The sequence below is a fragment of the Lissotriton helveticus genome, chromosome 2_1, assembly GCF_964261635.1.
Source record: "Lissotriton helveticus chromosome 2_1, aLisHel1.1, whole genome shotgun sequence".
NCBI lineage: Eukaryota > Metazoa > Chordata > Amphibia > Caudata > Salamandridae > Lissotriton > Lissotriton helveticus.
The window spans coordinates 1,691,076,958-1,691,100,339 of record NC_136059.1 but is presented as its reverse complement, the minus strand read 5'-3'; the positions used below and the strand labels follow the sequence as shown (position 1 = coordinate 1,691,100,339).

At 39.7% G+C, this 23,382-nt stretch overlaps 1 protein-coding gene across 1 annotated transcript in view; it reads right to left on the bottom strand.

The window, feature by feature from the left end:
- Positions 1-23,382, bottom strand: part of SHOC1 (shortage in chiasmata 1) — a 1,878,679-nt gene that overhangs the window by 1,653,348 nt on the left and 201,949 nt on the right. The window contains exon 3 of the mRNA XM_078676649.1: positions 3,240-3,369. Coding sequence (XP_078532775.1) covers positions 3,240-3,369 — 130 coding nt within the window. The remainder of the gene's footprint in view (positions 1-3,239; positions 3,370-23,382) is intronic.

The following is a 23,382-nucleotide window of genomic DNA, read 5'->3' as shown; positions in this document are numbered from 1 at the left end:
AGCTGGTGCATGGAACTACAGCCTTTGATGCTCAAAACATGACCTTATACATGCCAATTGTGGTCTACAGTCTAACTGTTTCCACGAGGAACAAACATCGTTCATTTGTAACTTCAGAAGTAGTCTGCCAATTAATTCTAACACTTTTAAAGAACAAGCATTTGCAATGCAATAGGCCTCGCATTAGAAAAGTGTGAGCTATTGGTATTGTAAATGACACTTTTTTTAATATGTGTTGGCTTTGAAAATATATAAATTAATAGCATTGTTATTCACAAAGCCAATAGCTTACACTTTCCTAATGCGAGTCCTATTGGCTAAGGCAATGCTTGTTGGTAGCAAGCAAGGACAGTGCTGTTGTGGTGCTGAGTGATGATGTTGTTGGGCTGAGTGATGTGGTGGTGCCTTTGAGTGATGTGGTGGTGCCCCTGAGTTATGTGGTAGGGCCCCTGAGTGATTTGGTGGTGCCCCTGAGTGATGTGGTGGTGCCCCTGAGTGATGTGGTGGTGCCCCTGAGTGATGTGGTGGTGTTCCCGGGTGATGTGGTGGTGTCCCAGAGTGATGTGGTGTGTCCCAGAGTGATGTGGTGGTGTCACCGAGTGATGTGGTGGTGTCCCCGAGTGATGTGGTGGTGTCACCGAGTGATGTGGTGGTGTCCCCGAGTGATGTGGTGGTGTCCCCGAGTGATGTGGTGGTGTCCTCGAGTGATGTGGTGGTGTCCCCGAGTGATTTGGTGGTGCCCCTGAGTGATGGAGGGTGGAGTTGGAGGGTGGAGTTGGAGGGTGGAGTTGGAGGGTGGAGTTGGAGGGCGGAGGGTGGAGGTGGAGGGTGGAGGTGAAGTTGGAGGGTGGAGTTGGAGGGTGGAGTTCGAGTTGGAGGGTGGAGTTGGAGGGTGGAGTTGGAGTTGGAGGGTGGAGTTGGAGGGTGGAGTTGGAGGGTGGAGTTGGAGGGTGGATTTGGAGGGTGGATTTGGAGGGTGGAGGTGGAGGGTGGAGTTGGATGGTGGATTTAGAGGGTAGAGTTGGAGGGTGGAGTTGGAGGGTGGAGTTGGAGTTGGAGGGTGGAGTTGGAGTTGGAGGGTGGAGTTGGAGTTGGAGGGTGGAGTTGGGGACCTGTCTGTATCTGAGGTGAGCAGGTAATTGCACAATTGATCGTTCAAGAGATATATCTCTTTTATAAGTTAGGTTCCAAAATATGTTCTCCTTTAATATGTAACGAGCCGAAAGGACGTTACATGTGATGGCCTAACCCTGTGATATTACCTGTTTCATTCTGTTTACATGGATCCGACGTACTCTGATACACAAAATGACAAACCTCTTTTCAAGTGCCGCAAGGTGTTTGACGTTTTTATTCAACTTTCTGGTGAAAGTATTTGCTTTCTCCAGCACTTCAGGAGTCTGCTCGCGAACCCTGTAACTAGTACTTCACTTTGCCTTGCCTACCCCGCTTGTTCTTAGTAACATCATTGCACGAGGAGAGGCCGCACCTGCTCTCTATACTTTGATACTAAAGCATGTGTTTTGAAGTGCTGTTCCACAAAGTGACGGAAATCGGCCTTCAGTGTTCAAAACAAACCGCAAGGGACATTCAGGGACGGGGTTAAAGTGACCCCATTTCTTATCCCCACCTCCTCAGAGGACCATAAAATACAACTCACTTCAGCACCTGAGCGATGTCTGTTTTGCCGAACTAGAAGCACTAATATCAGGCCGGACACCAGCGTTAGGCACTATCTAAAAAGCCTGATCGTGCTGCTAAGCTTGCAAGTGCCTGGGAGTGATTCAGTGTGGTGTGTTCTGTTGCACAAGGTTCCTCCCTCACTCCCAGCAAACGCCCGACTCGACAAAAGTGGACAATCTTTCCAGTACTATAAATCTACGTTTGATTGCTCAGTGAGCTGAATGCCTGCTGCACAGCCCCAAGCCTGTAATCTGAAGGTCGCAGGGTTTAAACATTGATTGTACATGTATGCTTTTTGATTCGACTAAATGCGAGCCAATACACAAACTGATTATAAGCAAACAAGAGACAACATAGTTTGTGATGGCCATAAGGGCCTCGAGGACAGGCATGTCATGGTTAAGATAAGCATCAATCTTACTTTTGTAAAAAATTACTTTTTAACTTGGTCAAAGAATATGTTCTATTATTATTGAATGAGAAAGAAAGACCTAAGGTTTCTCCTCGAAACTAAAGTAAGCAACATGTAGTGACGTTACAGTGAGGAAGATGACTAAGTGGGATTATGTACTTGCTGTAGAAGATTATATGTGCAAACCATATGACTACTAGGGAGCTAGAAAAAAAGCAATACCTGTTAATCACTTGACTTTCACGCTGCAAGACAGTGATAACGACCAAGTAGGATATAAAACAAGAAGGCATGTGTATGTTACGAGCGAGGCCTGAAACGCAGGCGAGAGAGGTGGGCTCTGCTTTGATGGGAAGCAAAGTTCCTTGGTGCCTGCGAGGTTGCGGGAGATGCCCCGCCTCTGTGCCAGGCTCGCGGTGACGTAGCTCGTCTGGAGCGCGGCACCATGGAGGCAGAGGGGTGTGGCTAGTAGAGAGCCCAGAAGGAAGCAAGGATTCTGGGAGTGCTGGGGTTCCCAGGAGAGAGCAGGCAAGGCATAACAGTGCAAGCGAGGAAGGTCCTCCAACTCCCAGAACGTCCCGTGGACAGGGTCGCAACGTTCCAGGAAAAGGGAAGGAGAATTCCAAATAAGGAGGAGAGGAGAGAAATCCGGTGATGCGAGGGAGTGATGGAGCCAGCGAGAAAAGAGCACGGTGAGTGGGGGGGAGTGGACGCGTGTGTGGGAGTAGCTGTGTGTGTGTGTGCGTGTGCGTAGCTGTGCGTGTGTGGCTGTGTGTGTGTGCCTGTGTGCATGCGCGCACAATTTCGAGAGGCTGACTTGCTGTGGGACTGGGACAGGAGATGTGTACGGCGCGTGGCTGTACGTTCGCGTACAGGCGATGAAATCGCCGACGGCCCTGTGCGTGCCCATCCCCAGTCCAACATTCCCGGCAAGTGAACAACATAAGGTCTTTTCGCTGGAAGCATCACTTCGCGTTGCTAACACCAGCGAGACCTAAAAAGTTGAGATCTGATAACAGAGAAAACTACTACTCACAGACAACTACTAAGTGACTCCAAAACACAGAAGCAATTAGAGAAGAAACCACTGACTTAAGTACTTCAAAAACAAAAAGAGTTCTTGAAAATCTAGTGACTGGCTTACCTCTGGTCCATGGCCTCCTATATCTCTCTTCGGCAAAAACTCCTGTATGACAATAGTTCTCATCTTGATGTAAACTGTTAGGGATATGAACTAGCAACCAGTCCACAGCAAACTTTTGCCGTGCTACACTCTACAAAGTAAAGAGAAAAGGAAGAAAGTCTTGGACACATAACAGGAGGACATACATAATAAACAATATTTAATGTTACCAATAATTACAGCATTTAAAGACTGAGGAAAATGGCGTGCATGTATATTTACATGTCTTCATGCAAAACGGACAGCGCGTGCATGCATGTATGTAGTCTCGCCTACAACTAGAGTAACCTCAAACAAACGGCCTGCTGAATCAAGAGGCTGAGGTGGTAGTCACCTTCATGTAATCCCAGTGATCAATGACTAACAGACCCCCCTGATGTATGCCACATCCATCAGGGAAAAATCTGTCACAAATGTGACAAGAAAATTCCCTTAACCACAAGATCTCTGTAGTTGTCTACACAAGTAAATCTGAGATAACATCCTTGACTCTGGTTCTTCATTCTATAGGTCTCCTGCAGATCGTATTGCCGCGGAAGAAGTTCATTGGACATCTCAATCTCAGCCTCAAAAATCTAAAGTTATATGTTTGGGACGGTCGTTCAGCTAGGGAATGGGAAACACCTGAGTTGTATTCAAATTCACAAAGGAAAAGATACTATTGAACAGAAAGGTTAACAAGCATTGGCATTGGCAATAGGTCTCGCTTGTGGGACCTTATAAGTATTTAGTTTTGCGGCACAATATCCTTGTTGCACCAAGGATATTGTGCTGCAAAACTAAATACTTATAAGGTCACACAAGCGAGACCTATTGGCAATGCCAATGCTTGTTCTGGTCATGTTTTCTGTGGAGTTATGGTTTGTTTTCTTGGCTGCTGAGAAAATAAAGGAGATGCCTTTGCCCCTGGTTCCGCGTATAATTTGTGTTTAATCAGATTTTAAAAGTGTTTCCAGCAAACAACAATTCTTACTTAGTTAAAAAAAAAATCTGGAATGTTAACAGTAAGACTGTAATGGTGCAATATTAGCTAGAAAGCTGACCGGAAAAGGCAACCATGTTGCACAGCCTGCTGGAAAGCGTGGCACTTAGAGAGCAGGACATGGAAACTGAAACCAACCAGCACCGAGATAAAGCAAACTGATTTGCACACTGTGGCAGAAACACAAGAACAACACAGATGTGGGGGAACACTTCAATGCCCAACGCCCGTACACAGCCTCCACTGATGGAGCTGGGGCCGGTGTGCTAAAATATTTTGAGAGGATTTTTTAAAATTACCTGTGGGCGGTCGTCGAGGGATCTGCGTGTTCGGTCCAAAAAGAATACCAGAGAGTGCACCGCCAGTGCCTGGTATCGCAGCTGATGTTTTCCAGAATTGTGTGAAAAAAGCACCCGGATTTTACGACAAACAGTTATGTATGTGCAATCACAAGAAGCTAATGTACCCACACAAAAAAACAATCACTTTTAATGGATACAAACTGTGCCTCTCTGAGCAGACTGTAGCCCCCACTTCTGCCTCTGCACCGTTTTACATTGTGGGAGACTGACTCAATAAAGAAACAACCAGGTCATAATAAATGAAAGCCCTGAAAAGCCGGCACTTGGAGTCGTTTGTCAGAGAACGGAAGACTGGTATGACGTGAACATCGGTGTGCTTTTCCCGCTGCTGCTGCTTGTTGTTCAGGATGCTGTGTGCATGACACTGCAGAGGGAATCGGCCAGGCAGCCCGCTTTATTAATCAGCAGCCATTGTGCTAAAAAGACAGTGGGATTCAGAGAAGACATCCCATTAAATGGAAATGATGTCTTGAGGGGCGCGGCAGCTGTTTTTTGTGCCTGGAGTTCGACATCCTTTCTGGGCTCCTCTCAGACAGGGAAAAAGAGACACAAAAGGAAATGCAAGGATAAGTGGCGCAGGGGAGGAAGAAGGGGTTAAACGGAAGAAGAGGATGCAAGAGTACGGGGAGAAAATAAGGGCGAGGTAGGAATTAGAGTGAGGTTGTTCACCTCTGCTCCCCGTCTGACGGCGGTCACAGCGAAAATGCCGAGTCAGGGTGTGACGTGGTTGCGGGTAAATGAATGAAGCATAGTTTTAGCTCCTCTAATAAAGTGTAACTTTTCACTATGTAGCTGGACAGCACTAGGTTCTATTGATGGGAGACAGCGCCAAACTTAAAAGCAGCCGCAAAAGTGAACACGAGCATCTGTTACCAATTAACACGAGCACGCGCTAAACTACAGACGGTCGAAATGACGGCCCCTGCTCGTAACCGCAAGGCTTAGAGCTCAAAAAAAAAAAACAAGCAGAAGCAAATGGTGGGGGCCTGAAGGAGGAGGGGGTGCGAGGGATGAGTGAGGACTGGGGTAGGAGGGGAGGGAACACGGCCTGGGGGAAGCTGGCTGGGGAGGGGGAGGAGAAATGCAAGGAAGGCTGTGTGCCGGCCGGCCATCCAAGAATAATTAGAGGAGGAGAAGCCGCAGAGCGCACGCTGGGCGAAGCCCTTTGATGTGCTGTGCGGCAAATGCAATTAGGAGGTGATGGAGCGAGATAGAAAACAAAATTTTGTTTAATCTCGTGAAGTCACATTTCCATAACATGAATAATAATATTAATGATTTGTGATATGTCGTGCTAATACAACTTAGATTAAACTTTACACATGTGGGGACTAACATGTGTGCTCATAAACGTGCATAATTGTTGCATCTTTTTCTGTTCGTGCAAAATAATAAAATAATTTATTGTTTTCGTTTTTGTCATTACTAACTGCTGCAAACTTAAGAGAAGCATGTGCTTGTTTTGCTTTTCCTTGTTTGTGTAATGTCATTTCTACTATTCTAGGTGCATTTAAGTCTCATGGAATAACGGAGACTGGTAGATATAAACGCTGCTTTATTTGTTTGCTTTGGCTAGGTAACATTTTGATTAATTGGGTGGGTTAATTAATTAGTAAATCTTGGGGTGGATACAGAATCTACATTATTTCTTACATTAATACTTTTCTTGTGTTTGTTTTATATTAGAAATCATAAGTTGTCTGCTTTTGGGCCTTGTCTGCCCGAACTACAATATGCTGAATTTTACTTCTGCAAAAGTGCTGAGACGCCCATTCTGAAATAAATTATTCGTCAAAAGCTGCGTTCACAAAGCAAAAACTAACGTGCTATCGTCATTCTGTCGGACATGGCCAAGGTCGAAAAAGAACATTTTGTCAGTCCTTAACTTGGCATCCGCGGAAGTCAATTGAAAGTCAATGGACGCTGCGAGAATGACTTTATACAATTGTTGCAATATAAGGAAGCTCCTGGTTGCACTCGGAAGGGACAATGGTCTCTAAGAAATATGACTTAATGGAAGTTTTGAAAAGTGGGTGACATGTCACTTGTCACTCTCAGCCAATGGGACGTCGAAGATTTCTGAAAACTTTCCTTTGCGTAGTTTAGTTAGCGTAGAAAGGTATAAAAAGTCATGTCCCTAGGGATGGGCTGGCTGCTGCTTTCTGACTTTCCGATGAGGGTGATGTGCTGACGGACTTTGTGTGGAGCACGTAAGAATCCTCAAAGAACTTTTCTTTAATTTCTATCTATTTAGCTCAGTTAGGGAATTAGGTTTTAGAAATGCTAAACTTTAAATATTCACTTTGATTTTGATTCACTTGCTTAAATTGTATTTTTCTCATAATTCTTTACAATCATGCTTGCTTTATTGCAAATAAAATTCATTTATAAAACAATCAACTTATATACCATAATTTAGTAAATAAAATCTTACTTTTGACAAACAAGCTGGTCTTGGTTATTCAGGAGTGTAGGTTACTATTAGCTAGATCACGTCGCCAATGGTGGTCATCTAAATGGTTAAGTTTTATTCTAATGATAATATTCCTTTCGCAGATGTATAAAATGTATATAGTTTGTAGATAATATGTATATAGATTTAATCTGACCACCTGATTCAGTAGGCCCAAAATATGTCAGGTTTATAAATGGGTCCATATTTAGTATAGAATTTTGTTTATAGGTTATGAAGTTGGGTAGCGTTGTTTATGATATATTTTCTATAGGCCGCTGGATCAATTCTCTGGTAGCAGAAATGGATGGTTGCTAAGAGTAACCAAGGTAATATGGTGGTTGCTAAGGGTTACTAAAACGTTATGGTATGGAAATAGGATCGATGTTTTAACACATGTTGAGTTCGTTTTTCGTGCTATCTGTAAGCTATACCGGTATAGATTGTGTGGCAAGAAATTAGTCACGCAAGCCATCTGTTCTGTTTGTAGTGATATCGCCGAGTATCACAAGAGGTATCGCCGTGTACCATAGTGTTGTCGCCGAGCAGCACAGTTTTAGGGCTAGGTGTGAATCTTGTATAGTGAGGGTTTTCTAAGAAATTAGAGCAGCATGAGAATAGGGACAAAGCGCCTTCCATAAAACTCACTGTGATAAGAGTATTAGTTATATCCAAGCTTGAGTGAAGGGTAAATTAGCGTCGGTGCATGATTATCTATAAACAGGTTAGAGTCCTGTACGGGTACATGTTTCATATCTATAAACAGGTGAGAGCCCTGTACGGATAACGTCGTTATTTTGCTAACGGTGCATGATCTCTATAAACAGGTGAGAGTCCTATACGGATTTCATGTATGTTTGAAATTAGGGAAATTTCAGTGTGAAAGTGCGAGTTTGAATTGTATTTTATGTTCAAGTGGAACTCTTAGAACTTTCACTTCGCGGTGGGTTCAGAGCAAAGCGAGTTCATAATTATACGTGTTAGAAGGGTGGGGTAAGGGTTACTCTACTGACAATTGAATATTATCCTTAGTGTGAATAGCGCCGTCTATTCCGAAGTGTGGATACTTGAATGTATGTAAAACTATCCTAAATAGTGAAACGAACAGATGTTGTCTTTATAGTCATTGTTAAGAATTAATTTACACTGAAAAGTGTTCTTAAAATGGCGCTGTGAAAAGATTTTGTGAAGGAGGGGTAAGCACCAGGAGTGAGAAACGAGAAACCGCAGCTGCTGTGTACGTCACAGAGCCGCGCTGGGATTGGGCAACCTACGTCACAAGCTATATTCTGATTGGCTCTTGAGTCTCTGACGACTTGTGAGCTGATTGGTCTTTCGGAAAAACTCCAAATTTATTGGTTGAGCAGAAAAGTGACGTAGCTCAACTGTCATTGGCTTGTTGGTGTGTTTCGCGCACGGATTGGTTGTTTTTCGGAACATCCCGGAAATATTTTACGAACGATTTTGTGAATTAGTTTTAACTCTTAAAAATGAGTTATCATTTTAAACATGTTGAGAAAAAGCCAACATTACTTCAGAAGTTTAAGAATTTATTTTCACCTGACAAGAAAATCGAAACGCGAGGTGGTAAACTACTTCATAAGTATAAAACACCTGCAGCGTATATGGAAGGTGAATATGGATATCATACTGTCTTATGGTTCGACAGTTGGAAACGCTATACTAAGAACGACGGTGTTTTAACTTGGCCTGATGATGGTTCATTTAATGTAAAAGTTTTAAGAAATTTACGAGAGAAAATGAATGCTCTTGTTCCGAAACCGAGACCAACTCAATTTGAAGCTTTAGTTGAGTGGGAAGACGAGATGTATCAATTACAAAGAGAAGCTAGTGGAATTAAAAGACCTTCTAAAAATCCACCTTGGAGAAGAGAAACTCATGAAGATAGATTGCGAATGTGGAGACAGGGAAATATGAGTGAAGGATTGTATTTAATTCATGAAATGGTAATGGGTACTCCTACAGGGAAATCTATGGAAAGTGAATCTGAGGATGCAGTAATGGAAGAAATATATACAACTGCTAGAAAGAATCAGCCTTTGAGACCTCCTAGATCATGGTCTACTCCGGTGGTTTCTACTGAATCTTCACCGAGTGCACCTCCAATTAATGAAGCTCCTAAACTTTATCCTAATAATTGTGAAATCATTGAAACTCCTAGAAGACCAGAATTCGAGAATGCTCGAAATGAAGGTAGACATTTTACAATGGCTCCAAGAGCAAGAGAACCTCCAAAAGATTATACAAGAGAGGCAAGAAATGTTGAAGATGTTGATTATAATGAATATTTAAGATCTAAAGAAGAATTAATAAAAAGAATGACAAAAGGCATGGAAGCTGAGACAGTTCCAGTAACAATTGGTCCTGTTCAACCCGTATTTGACCAAAAGGAAACAAACAAAACTGGATTAACTATTCCTTTAAATACAGAAATTCAAAAGGCTGCTGAAAAATTTTATTCAGACTTATCTGAAATAAACTCTTCTAAATCGAGAATGCCTGATTTAACCTTTAATGAGGATTTATCTCCAAAAACACCAATGGGTGCTATATCAGATATAGGGAGTCCTGAAGTCAGGGTAACCACACCAAAACTTGATGTGGCCAAATTAAAAGCGAATATCGAAGAATTAATAATTGGAACAATTGGTCCAGATAGTTTAAATTACTATCGAGATGATGAACTACTGTTCATTTGTAAAAGCATACAGTGGAAAACGAAAAACAAATATGATCAACTAGAGGATCTAGCAGCAGAACTTGAAATTGATGTGAGTAAACAAAAGAATTTTGCGAAACATTACAGATTAGACTTTTCAGAAAGTGACATTGAGAGTTTGAACTCAATGGGAAGAATAGTTCATATTAAAGATTTGATTGTCTATATCAAAAAGCTAGGAGAACTGAATAAATGGAGAGTAAAATGGACGAAAAAGAAGGAAGATGAAAGATTGGAAAAATTGTCAAAACAATTTCCAATGAGAGAAATTGCAGGTGGAGGATATGTTCATGTCCCTTGGTCGAGACAGGACATTCTGTTATTTACAAATGACTTTCCAAAATTGAGGGAAAAACCAGTTGAGTGGTACAGGCAAGTCGATAGATTTATTAAAGTGTCAAAAGTTCTGTGGATTGATTTAGATGGATTTTTTGATATTGTCGTTCCATCTGATCTTTGGACAGAATGCAAAATATCGATTAGTTGGCCAAAAACAGAACCTGAGCGAATCAAAGAAACAGGTGCTCCAAATCCACTTGTAATGGATTTTTATGAAAAAGTAATTGTTTGGATGAAAAACAAAATTCCACCCAAAGAAGTCGATTGGGTTAAAATAGAAAGAACAGAACAGGAAACAAAAGAATCAGTTCATTCTTTTTATGAAAGACTACTGTTAATTTTTAAACAATACAGTGGTTATGAAAAATTAGATGAAAAAGACATGAGCCATTTTGTCTATAGATTTGTTTATGGATTAAAACCTGAAATTGGAGAAATGATCAGAAATAGTATTGTCGGATGGCAATCACTATCTGTAGATGATATTCTAAGAAAAGCAAAGTATTGTAGCGATGAAATAGAAGTAAAACAGAAGAAGCTGAAGGAGAAAGCCATGTGGGCTCAGGTAAAGGTGGCTGAGCAACAGATTGCCAGCATGGGTAATAAGAACACTAATTTTGTTCAAACTGGAAATACAAACCAGATACAAGGAAAGTTTAAAAGTAATAATTTCCCAAAGAAATTTAGCCCAAAAATTGAGGAGTTGAAGCAAAGATTACCTTGTTTTAATTGTGGCGAAATTGGACATTGGAGAGACGAGTGTCCTCATCCTCCTAAAAACTTAAAGAATCCCTTATTGAATCCACAGATGCAGAAAGGTGTTGACCTGCAGCGACAGCTACAGATACAACAGGGGTTAAACGAATTTAATATTCAGCGACAGTTACAGCAACAGCAACAACAACAGGTGAATAATCGTCAAGACCAATTGCCACAACCACCTTTTCCGAATTGTGGGGGAGTTCAAAAATATAATCCAAACGTGGGATTTCAGGGAAGTGAACAGGTAATAAAACCACAAAAACAGCAAAAGCAGCAAAGGGTTCAAATGCAAAATGCTTCACAACAATTTTTATTAGCAGAAAGTCAAGACAGCGATTCTGATGATTATTGTTGACGGTGCCCGAGAGAGGAGGAAGAGTGTGTTGTTGGAGCCACTCTTGAGGTTGACCAGTCTGGTCCTTTTGTAAACGGGAAAGTTAATGATGTAGACATCACTTTTCTAGTGGACACTGGTGCTACCCGTTCTACTGTTAGATCAGTGGAAATTGAAAACCTACCTCTCTCTGGGGATACCATCCAAGTTGTCGGAGTAAGTAATCAGCAAATTAAAACTGACTTAACTGATCCAGTACCAGTTGAAATTGGAAATTACAGAGACAAACACAGATTTGTGGTTTGTAATAGTAGTCCAGTAAATCTATTGGGCAGAGACATCCTATGTAAAATGAATTGTAGAATATATTGTTCTCCTGATGGAGTTGAGTTACAAACAATGGAGGAAGATGGTTTATACAGAATGACAATGATGATGATGGAAGCAGAAGAAACAAAATTGTTTCCTGCATTTGAAGAAAAAGATTTACCTGAAGAACTCAAAGAAACAGTGAAATCTGAAATATGGGATTTTACTGGAAATGAGATGGGTCTAATGAAAAACGTAGATCCAGTAAAAATTACATTGAAACAGGGAATAGAATTTCCAAACACTCCACAATATAAAATGAAAACAGAAACAATTGAAGGTATTACACCTATAATTGAAAAATTAATCAAGCAAGGTGTATTAAAGGAAATGGAGAGTAGCTCTTGTAATTCACCAATTATGGGAGTTAAAAAGTCTAACGGAACATTTAGAATCGTACAAGATTTGAGAAAAGTTAATCAAATTGTCGTTCCATGTTGTCCTGTGGTTCCAAATCCAGCAGTAATTTTATTTCAGATTCCACATGATGCTGAATGGTATACAGTCATTGACCTTTGTAATGCATTCTTTACTGTTCCCTTACATCCAGACAGTTATGAAATATTTGCTTTCAGATTCCAAGGTAAGACCCTCGGATGGTCAAGAATCCCTCAGGGCTATACAGAAAGTCCTTCAATTTTTAACGAACTGTTAAAAAGATCATTAGAAGACCTAGACTTACCTGGTAGGTCTACGCTAGTGCAGTATATTGATGATTTGTTAATAGCTGCAAAGACAAGAGAAAATTGTGTAACAGACACAATAATTCTGTTAAATCGCCTTGCAGAAGAAGGACATAAAGTGTCCCCAGCAAAACTACAGTTTTGCAAACAAGAAGTAAAATATCTTGGTCACAGAATTGCAAAGGGAAAAAGACAAGTAACAATAGAAAGAATAAAAATGATTCAAGCAATGTTACCACCAAGAACACAAAGACAGGTCAGAATGTTCTTGGGAATGGTTGGTTACTGTCGACAATGGATACGTGGATTTTCAGTAATTGCAAAACCACTACAAAGACTGACAAAGTCAGATGTAAAAGATCCAATTATTCTCAATGATGCTGAGATGGATTCTTTTGAGAACCTGAAAAGGGCTTATGCCAAGCTCCTGCTTTAGGTATGCCAAATTATGAGAAAGATTTTGAACTGTATTGCAGTGAGAGAGAAGGATGTGCATTATCTGTGTTAATTCAGAGACATGGAAATTTAAAGAAACCTATTGCATACTTTTCTGCAGTTCTTGATCCAATTGCAAAAGCATTACCAGGTTGTTTGAAAGCAGTTGCAGCTACAAGTATCAGCCTCGAACAAAGTGAGGGGATCATAATGGGATTTCCAGTGAAAGTTTTTGTGCCTCATTCAGTTGAAATATTACTGACAAGAGGTAAGACTCAACATTTAACAAGTAGCAGATTGACAAAGTATGAGAAAATCATACTGGGAGCAGATAATGTTTCGATTTCAAGATGTTTAAATCTGAATCCTTCTACATTATTGCCTGATTCTGAAATTGTTGATGACATTGAAACAGAACATGAATGTTTAGATGTCATGGAATTCTGCACTAAACCAAGAAAAGACATCAAAGACAGACCTTTGTCTGAATCGGATTTTGTCTACTTTGTAGATGGCTCATGTTTAAGATCCGAAGGAGGTGTCTTGAAAGCTTCATATTCAGTTTGTACAGTCGTAGATGTTGAAGAAGCATCATGTCTTGAAGGAGTTCGTTCAGCACAAGTAGCTGAATTGATTGCTTTAATTCGTGCATGTGAAATATCAAAGGATATAAGGGTTACCATCATTACTGATAGTCAATATGGATACGGAGTTGTGCATGATTATGGACAACTCTGGTCACAGAGAGGATACATGACATCAGCAGGATCACCAATTAAAAATGCAGTTTTCATTAGGAGATTAATCGAAGCAATACAATTGCCAAAAGAAATCGCCATTGTTAAGTGTGCAGCGCACACTAGAGGAACTGATTATATTTCCAAGGGAAATGCCTTCGCAGATGAAACAGCTAAATACTGCGCAAGGAAAAATTATTCATACAATCGGGAGAGAAGTAAAGAAACTGATTCAAATTCATTAATGCTAACAACTGTTGTAGAAACATGGCATGAGATTAGAGGTTTACAAAATGAAGCAGAAGATGAAGAAAAAGACTTGTGGTTAAGATCAGATTGTAGACCACGTGAAGAAGATGGAGTGTGGGTTTACAAAGATGGCAGAGTAGTCTTACCAAATTGTTTGATTGCTGATATGGCCAGATTATATCATGGTCCAGCACATCTCGGAAGAGATTCTATGGTTAGACTTTTCAGAGAAACATGGTTCAATACCAAGTTTAGAACTATTGCTGAATCTTTTTGTCAAAGGTGTTTGTCATGCCAACAAATGAATCCAAACAGAAAATCAGTGGTGGGGACAGGAATAATTGGTCGAGAAGGTGGTCCCTTTACCAGGTTACAAATGGATTTCATCGAAATGCCATTACACAATTGTTTGAAATATGTGCTTGTAATTGTGTGCTTATTTTCAAGATGGGTAGAGGCTTTCCCTACACGACATTGTGATTCAATTACAGTGGCAAAACTAATGCTCAGAGAAATCATCCCAAGGTACGGTTTTCCAGTCACTATTGAGAGTGATGGAGGAAGCCATTTTGATAACAAACTGATGAAGTTAATTTGCGAAGCTTTGAGTATTGAGCAGAAAATACACTGTGCATACAGACCAGAGGCATCAGGAGTAGTTGAACAAATAAATGGAACAATTAAAAACAGAATTGGAAAAATGTGTCTTGAAACAGGTATAAAATGGACTGATGCTCTTCCACTTGTTTTAATGTCATTAAGAAGTACACCAGATAAAAAGACAGGTTTGAGTCCTCATGAAATTTTAATGGGAAGAGTTATGAGGCAAGCTTTTGTACCTGTAGGTAAACTGTTGAGCATAAATGACAGTGCAATTTTGGATTACTGTAAAAGGTTATCTGATATGGTAACTTCTGTGTCTAATCAGGTGGGAACTGAAGCTCAGTCAGATGAAAAAGTTTTGACACATGATCTGAGACCTGGCGATTGGGTCAGAACGAAAGTACATCGGAGAAGGAATTGTCTAGCTCCTAGATGGCAGAAACCTAGGCAGATAATTTTGATCACTACTAATGCTGTAAAGTGCAGAGGATTGAAACGTTGGATTCATCCTAGTCATACTATTCCAGTACCAACTCCTGAGAGTTCTGACGTTGAAAGTGATACCACAGATGATTCTGATTCTGAAGCAGAAGGCGAAACAGAAGGTGAAATAAATCCAGATTCCGAAGATCGACAAGAAAGTCGACATCTGGAAACTGTGCCAGTGAATGGAAATTTGACAAGAAAAGACTTGGAAATAATTGAAATAGATTCTGAAGGTGAAGAGAATCTGTTAAAAGGAAAGATAACTGAAGATTCGGTTGTCTCCATTGAAGACAAAGAAGCTGAACAAAAAGAAGTTTCAGACCAGGAGAGTATCGAAAGGCAGAGAACAAACTCTGAAGTAAGGAACAAAAATCCGAAATCTGGGAAGTTGGGGGTAATTGAGGAAGAGGAGGAGAACGAATTACCAAGTACCAGTGATGGAAGACAAAGTGAAGTTCCTGAAGGAGTGAAATTGCCGAATAGAGAAGTTCCTGAGTCAATTGAAATTTCAGACTACGAAACTGAAGAAAGTGACGTGGAAGGTGAAAGTGAAAACAGAAAGAAAAGGACTTGGAAGTCAGAATCAAATAATTCTGAACCAAAGAAGAAGTACGTGAGAAAAGCAGACTACTGGCCAGGTGGAAGATTGAGAGTCAGATTGATCAAAAAGCCAAAAGAACAAGTTGAAGAAATCAGTAGTCAAAAGAGTCCTGGAAAAGAAGTTGGAGTTGGAAGAAAAATTGAAGTGATATCGAGAAAAGGGAAGAGAATAATAAGACCAAACCAAAAATACAAGTCTCCTGAGTGGACTTACTTAGTAATTCCACCTGTTATTGACATATATGATAGTAGTGAAGAAGAAAACGAAATCCAAGAAATTAGTGACAATGATTGAGGTACAGAAATATTAAATTGGCAAAAGGCTGAAGAAAATTTGTTAGTTGACACAAGGTCGAAGAAAAACTGTTTAGTTGAAGAAAACTTATGTATGACATAAGGTCGAAGAAATCTTGTTTAGGGTTTTAAAAAAAAAAAAAAAAAAAAAAATTATTTTAAAAGGGGGGTGTAAATATAAATTTAGAATTTTAAAATTTATTTTTATTTTATTTTTAAGCTAAAATTAACCAAGAATGCCTTATGTTAAGGAGAGCACTTCAAAGTGTTCTGTTTTTAAAAGATGCTGTAAGATGACTCTGGTGTGTCTGCTCATTTTAGTTCTGCTCTGGTTGGTTCTAGCTGTAATTATCCCTTTGGAGATGAATAGAGAATTACACAAAGTTAACTTAACAAGCAAAGCTCTGGTTAGCCAAACTAAACATAGTGCGTCTGCAAAAGTTATTGATCATCAGCCTAACATTCATCAAGATAAATCAATTGGTGATTTTTCAAGTAATACATTCACAAAGCTATTGAGTGAATATGTTAAGGTAATGGATGCAAAAGACTGCTACGTCTGTGTTAAGTTACCTGCTTCTGTTTCTGAGGGAGTAACATATAATATGCTTCCTCTCACTTATGCTGTAACATGTAGTGTATTAACTAGTTTATTTTATCAAACTGGACGTTTAGAATATTACTATTCAAATTATGATGAAATTTTTGCAAATATTAAGATTGATAATACTTTAAATAAGCATAAGAAAGCAAAACAAATGAGAGAATTTTTCCTTGTTACTAATGAACTCACTTACGAGTATGCTTACAAGAATAATCTAACATGTAAATTAAGTGCTGAAGGAAAGAAATTTTTGAACATGGTTGAGGAGAGAAGAGCAATTTATAAGAGGAATGAATTAGTTAAGCAGACTAAGTCAAGTTTCTGGCAGAAAGAGGATGAGAAATTAAATGGCAAAATGCTTGAAAATATTGCAATTCACATAGACAAACCAGTTAGTGGAAAACTTTGCATTAGAAGAGATAATACACTTTTTGATAATTATTTTGTAGGTGCAAGTAACTGTGAAGATACTTATCAGATTTTGGGAGGTTGGGGATTTAAAGGTGGAAAAGATCCTATCTTTCCTGGGATTTATTTTGTTTGTGGTGACAAAGCCTACTACAACCTTCCAGACCACTGGTATGGAACTTGTTATGTGGGAATTGTTTTTCCTAAAGTGTTTCATGTTGACAGAGATTCAGAAGGATTGTTTAAAATTCATAATTATGTAAATAGAGTTAAAAGAGAAACTTTTACTGAAGTTCTGGGAGATATTTTTCAAGCTGTAATACCTTTTGTTGGTATAACCCTAAATGCAGGGAGAATCAGAAAATTGTCCACTATAGTTGACAGATTATCAACTGACACAGCTGATGGGTTTCAATTAGTGAATGTTGAAGTTATTGCAATTAGATCTATGGTAATTCAAGACCGCCTTGCTTTAGACATACTCCTAGCAAAAGAGGGAGGAGTCTGTGGCATTTTACATGTACAACATTGTTGTACATATATACCTGATGAAAGTAAGAATATTGAAATGTATATTAAGAATATTACACAAATGCATTCAGAGATAATTCCTTTAGAAGAAGATGATTTTACAGGGAAACTTTCAAAAAGGTTTCAAGCAATTAAAAACTGGTTTCATAATATCGGAAGTTCAATTCTTGGCAAGATTCTGGCACCTTTGATTATAATAGTATTCATTTTTATTTTGACCAAAATAGGTTGTTTGTTACATAAAAGAAAGAAACAGTTGAAAGAAAAGAAAAGAATCTATAAACTCAGAAAAGAAGAAGAAAGGGAGATCGAATTACAGGAGTTACATAGAGAGCGTTATGCTAATTCCAAAGATTATGCAGAAACAGACTTTTAGGTTTACTGATACAAATGAATTTGAATCGATTTCTTAAAAATTTAAATTATCAAATTTTTGAGTGCTGGTGTGGTGATTTGTTAATCACCAGATGAGGGAGTTGATGGAGCGAGATAGAAAACAAAATTTTGTTTAATCTCGTGAAGTCACATTTCCATAACATGAATAATAATATTAATGATTTGTGATATGTCGTGCTAATACAACTTAGATTAAACTTTACACATGTGGGGACTAACATGTGTGCTCATAAACGTGCATAATTGTTGCATCTTTTTCTGTTCGTGCAAAATAATAAAATAATTTATTGTTTTCGTTTTTGTCATTACTAACTGCTGCAAACTTAAGAGAAGCATGTGCTTGTTTTGCTTTTCCTTGTTTGTGTAATGTCATTTCTACTATTCTAGGTGCATTTAAGTCTCATGGAATAACGGAGACTGGTAGATATAAACGCTGCTTTATTTGTTTGCTTTGGCTAGGTAACATTTTGATTAATTGGGTGGGTTAATTAATTAGTAAATCTTGGGGTGGATACAGAATCTACATTATTTCTTACATTAATACTTTTCTTGTGTTTGTTTTATATTAGAAATCATAAGTTGTCTGCTTTTGGGCCTTGTCTGCCCGAACTACAATATGCTGAATTTTACTTCTGCAAAAGTGCTGAGACGCCCATTCTGAAATAAATTATTCGTCAAAAGCTGCGTTCACAAAGCAAAAACTAACGTGCTATCGTCATTCTGTCGGACATGGCCAAGGTCGAAAAAGAACATTTTGTCAGTCCTTAACTTGGCATCCGCGGAAGTCAATTGAAAGTCAATGGACGCTGCGAGAATGACTTTATACAATTGTTGCAATATAAGGAAGCTCCTGGTTGCACTCGGAAGGGACAATGGTCTCTAAGAAATATGACTTAATGGAAGTTTTGAAAAGTGGGTGACATGTCACTTGTCACTCTCAGCCAATGGGACGTCGAAGATTTCTGAAAACTTTCCTTTGCGTAGTTTAGTTAGCGTAGAAAGGTATAAAAAGTCATGTCCCTAGGGATGGGCTGGCTGCTGCTTTCTGACTTTCCGATGAGGGTGATGTGCTGACGGACTTTGTGTGGAGCACGTAAGAATCCTCAAAGAACTTTTCTTTAATTTCTATCTATTTAGCTCAGTTAGGGAATTAGGTTTTAGAAATGCTAAACTTTAAATATTCACTTTGATTTTGATTCACTTGCTTAAATTGTATTTTTCTCATAATTCTTTACAATCATGCTTGCTTTATTGCAAATAAAATTCATTTATAAAACAATCAACTTATATACCATAATTTAGTAAATAAAATCTTACTTTTGACAAACAAGCTGGTCTTGGTTATTCAGGAGTGTAGGTTACTATTAGCTAGATCACGTCGCCAATGGTGGTCATCTAAATGGTTAAGTTTTATTCTAATGATAATATTCCTTTCGCAGATGTATAAAATGTATATAGTTTGTAGATAATATGTATATAGATTTAATCTGACCACCTGATTCAGTAGGCCCAAAATATGTCAGGTTTATAAATGGGTCCATATTTAGTATAGAATTTTGTTTATAGGTTATGAAGTTGGGTAGCGTTGTTTATGATATATTTTCTATAGGCCGCTGGATCAGAGGGAGGGAGGCTGATGCGCGTTCGTGTTTGATCATGTGGTTCACGTGAACTTCATGAAAACCGCCAGCAAAAAGCTGGTGGTTTCACGAGGATTTTGGCCACTTGAATTCTCGCTCCGCTCGATGCGCTTGCGCGCATCGATAGGTCGCGAGACCTAAAAACTGTTTTTTGGGGGGGGTTCTTTGACACAGACTTCTCAAGTTAGTTAAAAATATGTTGAGACTTCTGTCACGGTGTCTACAGATTACTGATGCAGTTCCCAATATTATTCATCATGTGGGTGTAGGTCTTATTGTTAACTCCCGAGTGAAATCCGCAAACGGGTTTTAGCCAGGGACTGAGAAGAAAAACATGCAAAGTTCCAACTGGCTCAGAATGTGAGTGTTAGGTATCTGGGGTTAAAACACATAGGTGCCTCATCGAGTCCAGAGTAGCCTTTAATCGCTTCTGTCAGATATTTAGGAGCAGTATTTGGGAATAAAGGTAAATGTAGTAGAGGATCACAGTTTTACTACATAGCGTTCCGCACGAATGTTCTTGTTATTGTTATATAAAAATAGACCTAAAAAGCTTTACAATTATGCTTAACAAAAGACCATAAAAAAAAGAAAAAAGCAAACTCATGTTCAGACAAAAAAGATCATTTAAACTTTGCTGGCTGGGGGGGAGCTGGTGAACCGAAGTAAGATGGCCGCACATTAGTGACAACAATCCACTAAAAATCCTGCATTTCTCCTAGCCATCTAAGCATGAGAGACAGCGATTCTGCATCTTCCGCGCTTGCTGCACATTTTAATGTGCATATTGGCGAAATTGCGGCTGACTTCATACTGGTAAAGATCGCTACTCGACCTGATGACAACATGGTGGCCATCGCAGACTGCTGACTGCTGGTGCAGCGGCTGAATCATTGCTGTGGCGTCAGGACTTATTGAGTGTTGGGACGGCATATCGCGGAAGAGCAGCTGCCCCCCTGACTTTGGCTCGCTGAAAGGAATTGAAAGTGAGCACTGCAGCACTGTTGAATGTCGGACGCTGTGCGACCTGGAGATCCAGGGGCGAGTGGAGACGCTGCCGATCCATGGTGAGAGAGCTGGCGGGTGCTGAGGAGCCGTGCCCGGTTCACCATGGCGCTCGCTCCGACTCCGGCATACGGAGTTGGTGTAGTGGTGCCATTGACGGCTCGCTGCTTCCCGCTGCCAGGGTGTGGGGGGCCATGGGCGGTGAAAGTGAAGCTGGAGGCCGCACTAGCGAGTGTCACCCATTGCGCGGCTAAAAACACAGTGCGGTGGAGGCGCTGACTGATCCATCTTGCCGTCACTGAATAAATGACAATTGGGAATACAGCAGTGTGCGGGCCTGTATTTTTAATGGTGTTGGACTCACTATGCCCGCTACGCTGAAAATAAGACATTGCCTGTGAGTTAAAGATAGAGGCCTCCCCAGCGGACAGTCATATTGGCGTGAACATTGAGCAGTGCGGACACCCCACAAGAGCAAGATAATGGGACCCAAGGGTCGGTCTGATACAGGTACGATTATACAGTCTTGTGATTAGAGGGACTGATGTGCGATTGATGCCAGCTCTGACCACGGGGAAAGGGCGCACTACATATTAAGCCTGCAGGCCCGGTTACTAACACTGAGATCCAGGCGGGCGCCATTAGAGGCGTGTGGCCCGTCGCATAAAATTGTGACTCCCTCACCAAGGAACTAATACATAATGACGTAGAGCCCAGGCCTCGTGGCACTGTGGAACTGACCTTTGGCATATTGAGTAATTGAAATTTCCTGTCCAGCTGGCGGTGAGGCGCTAGGGTGAACTTTCTTGCCCCACTGCAAGGGGGCCGCACTGGAGGTGGCCTGCCCAAAACCTGATAGTGCAGGAGCGCCGGATTGTGTGGGGTGGTCTTCTCCTGACGGCTGAGGACGGGGGTCCATTGCGGAGCACAGCTGTGGCCGCAGGCAAAAAGATGGGAAAAACAGACAAACAACTACAGTCCAAACTCTTGTTTGGTTGTAAACACCTTAAAATAACGCAGATGCAGGCTGCCTCGGACACTGAGACTGATCTAGAAGCAGGCGGCAGCAGCAAATTGGAACGAATGATGCTGGCCATGCAACAAAGCTGCAAAACAAATGAGAGGAGTCCGACTCTGCCAAAGGGACAGGAGGCCACTAGACACAATATGTCTTAAAAAAATAGATCCCTTTGGGAATTCTACGTTGCACACACCACTATCTACTTGTTATTCAGCTCACAAACACCATGTATCAACCTATCAATATTTACTCATCCAACAGGAGCTTCATGTATTAGCCAATTAATCAAATGTAACAAATGTTTATTTATTTGTATATATATATATATATATATATTCACTGAAAAAACCATAGGTTTTACACACGTTATAGTTAGGAACTAGCATTCACAAAACCTATGAAATTCACTGAAAAAAACATAGGTTTGACACCAGTTATAGTTAGCTGGAAATTTTACTGATATAAAACCAATGAAATTCCACGTTATAGTTAGTTGGACTCACTATAACTTTCGCGTGTAATGCACTGCTGATGACGTCACATATTACATCACTCATGACATCACTGATGACACCATCCAGTGAATGTGTGTCTTTCTGAAAAATAAATATGTGTTATATATGTATATATTATTGAATATCTTAGTGAATACATATATTACTGAGTAATGCTTAAATATTTAAATATATGTATTAGTGTTTCACTTTGTGTATAAGTGGCTCCATGGGTTGATGAGTAGGTACATGTGTATGTATATAGGTTATTAGATGTTTTTCTTAGTATCAGTATGAGTGTTTGCATGGTTTGGTGGGAGTATTACTTACTACATAGATGCAAGAATGACTGAGTCTCTGTTTGAATGTGTTTTGAAGACAGCATATGTGCAGGACTGTATGGGTGGATTAGTGTGCATATGTCTCTGTTAGTGAGTGAATGACTGTCTTATTAGTGTCTTTATCAGTACCTACATATGTTTTAATGTAGTATATGTGAATATTGATGTATATAAATGAGTATATGTGAGAGTGAGGGATTGTAAGAGTTCCTGTTTAAATTAGTATGTGTTTCTATAAGTGATTTTTTAAGAGATTAAGTATGTGTAAGTTTCCTTAGAAGTAAAGTGGTAGTGTGTGTATAGCTGTTTATGCAAATAAATGGATGTTCAATAGTTTATTTGCATGTGTGAGTATGTGTGTGAATAACTTTTGGATGACTGTCGGTGTGTAACAGGATGTGTAGGTGTATCACTACATATGATTAGTGAATATATGTATGAGTGAATATATAGAACTGTTGGTGAATTAGTGCATGTGTATATAGATGGTGGAATTATTGAATTGGTTGTTGTAACTGGTATGGGTATCTCCATTTTTTTGAAAATTTTAGTTTCTATTTTTGAATATGTGTTTCAAGGGTTAGATTACAGTTAAAGGAGGTCTGTCACTGTGTCACAAGGATGGTGTCATCAGTGATGTCATGAGTGATGCAATATGTGACGTCATCAGCAGTGCATTACACGCGCAAGTTATAGTGAGTCCAACTAACTATAACGTGGAATTTCATTGGTTTTATATCAGTAAAATTTCCAGCTAACTATAACTGGTGTCAAACCTATGGGTTTTTCAGTGAATTTCATAGGTTTTGTAAATGCTAGTTCCTAACTATAACGTGTGTAAAACCTATGGTTTTTTCAGTGAATTTCATTGGTTTTTAAAATGCTAATTCAGAAATATCTCGTGTATGCAACCTATACTTTTGTCAATAAAGTTCTGGCAATATTTCTTTCGGAAAAAATCTGTTTTCTTCACTGTTCAAGTTGCATAGAGACTCCTTGTAAAGCGATACAAAATTAGAAAGTCTGTACCTTGCCTTTTTTCAACGCATAAAAATTTGTCTATAAATAAAAATAGCCTTTCTAAACTTTCGTGCACGACCCGGTGTGCGCACTGTGGAAAAGTAAATTTTGCCATGTTCTGTGTCCCTACGCTTCATCCATCATATGTTATGTGTGCATGACCAATATGCATATGTTATTCCCCATGTCCGATTAATGACGCAATTACAGTTGTGTC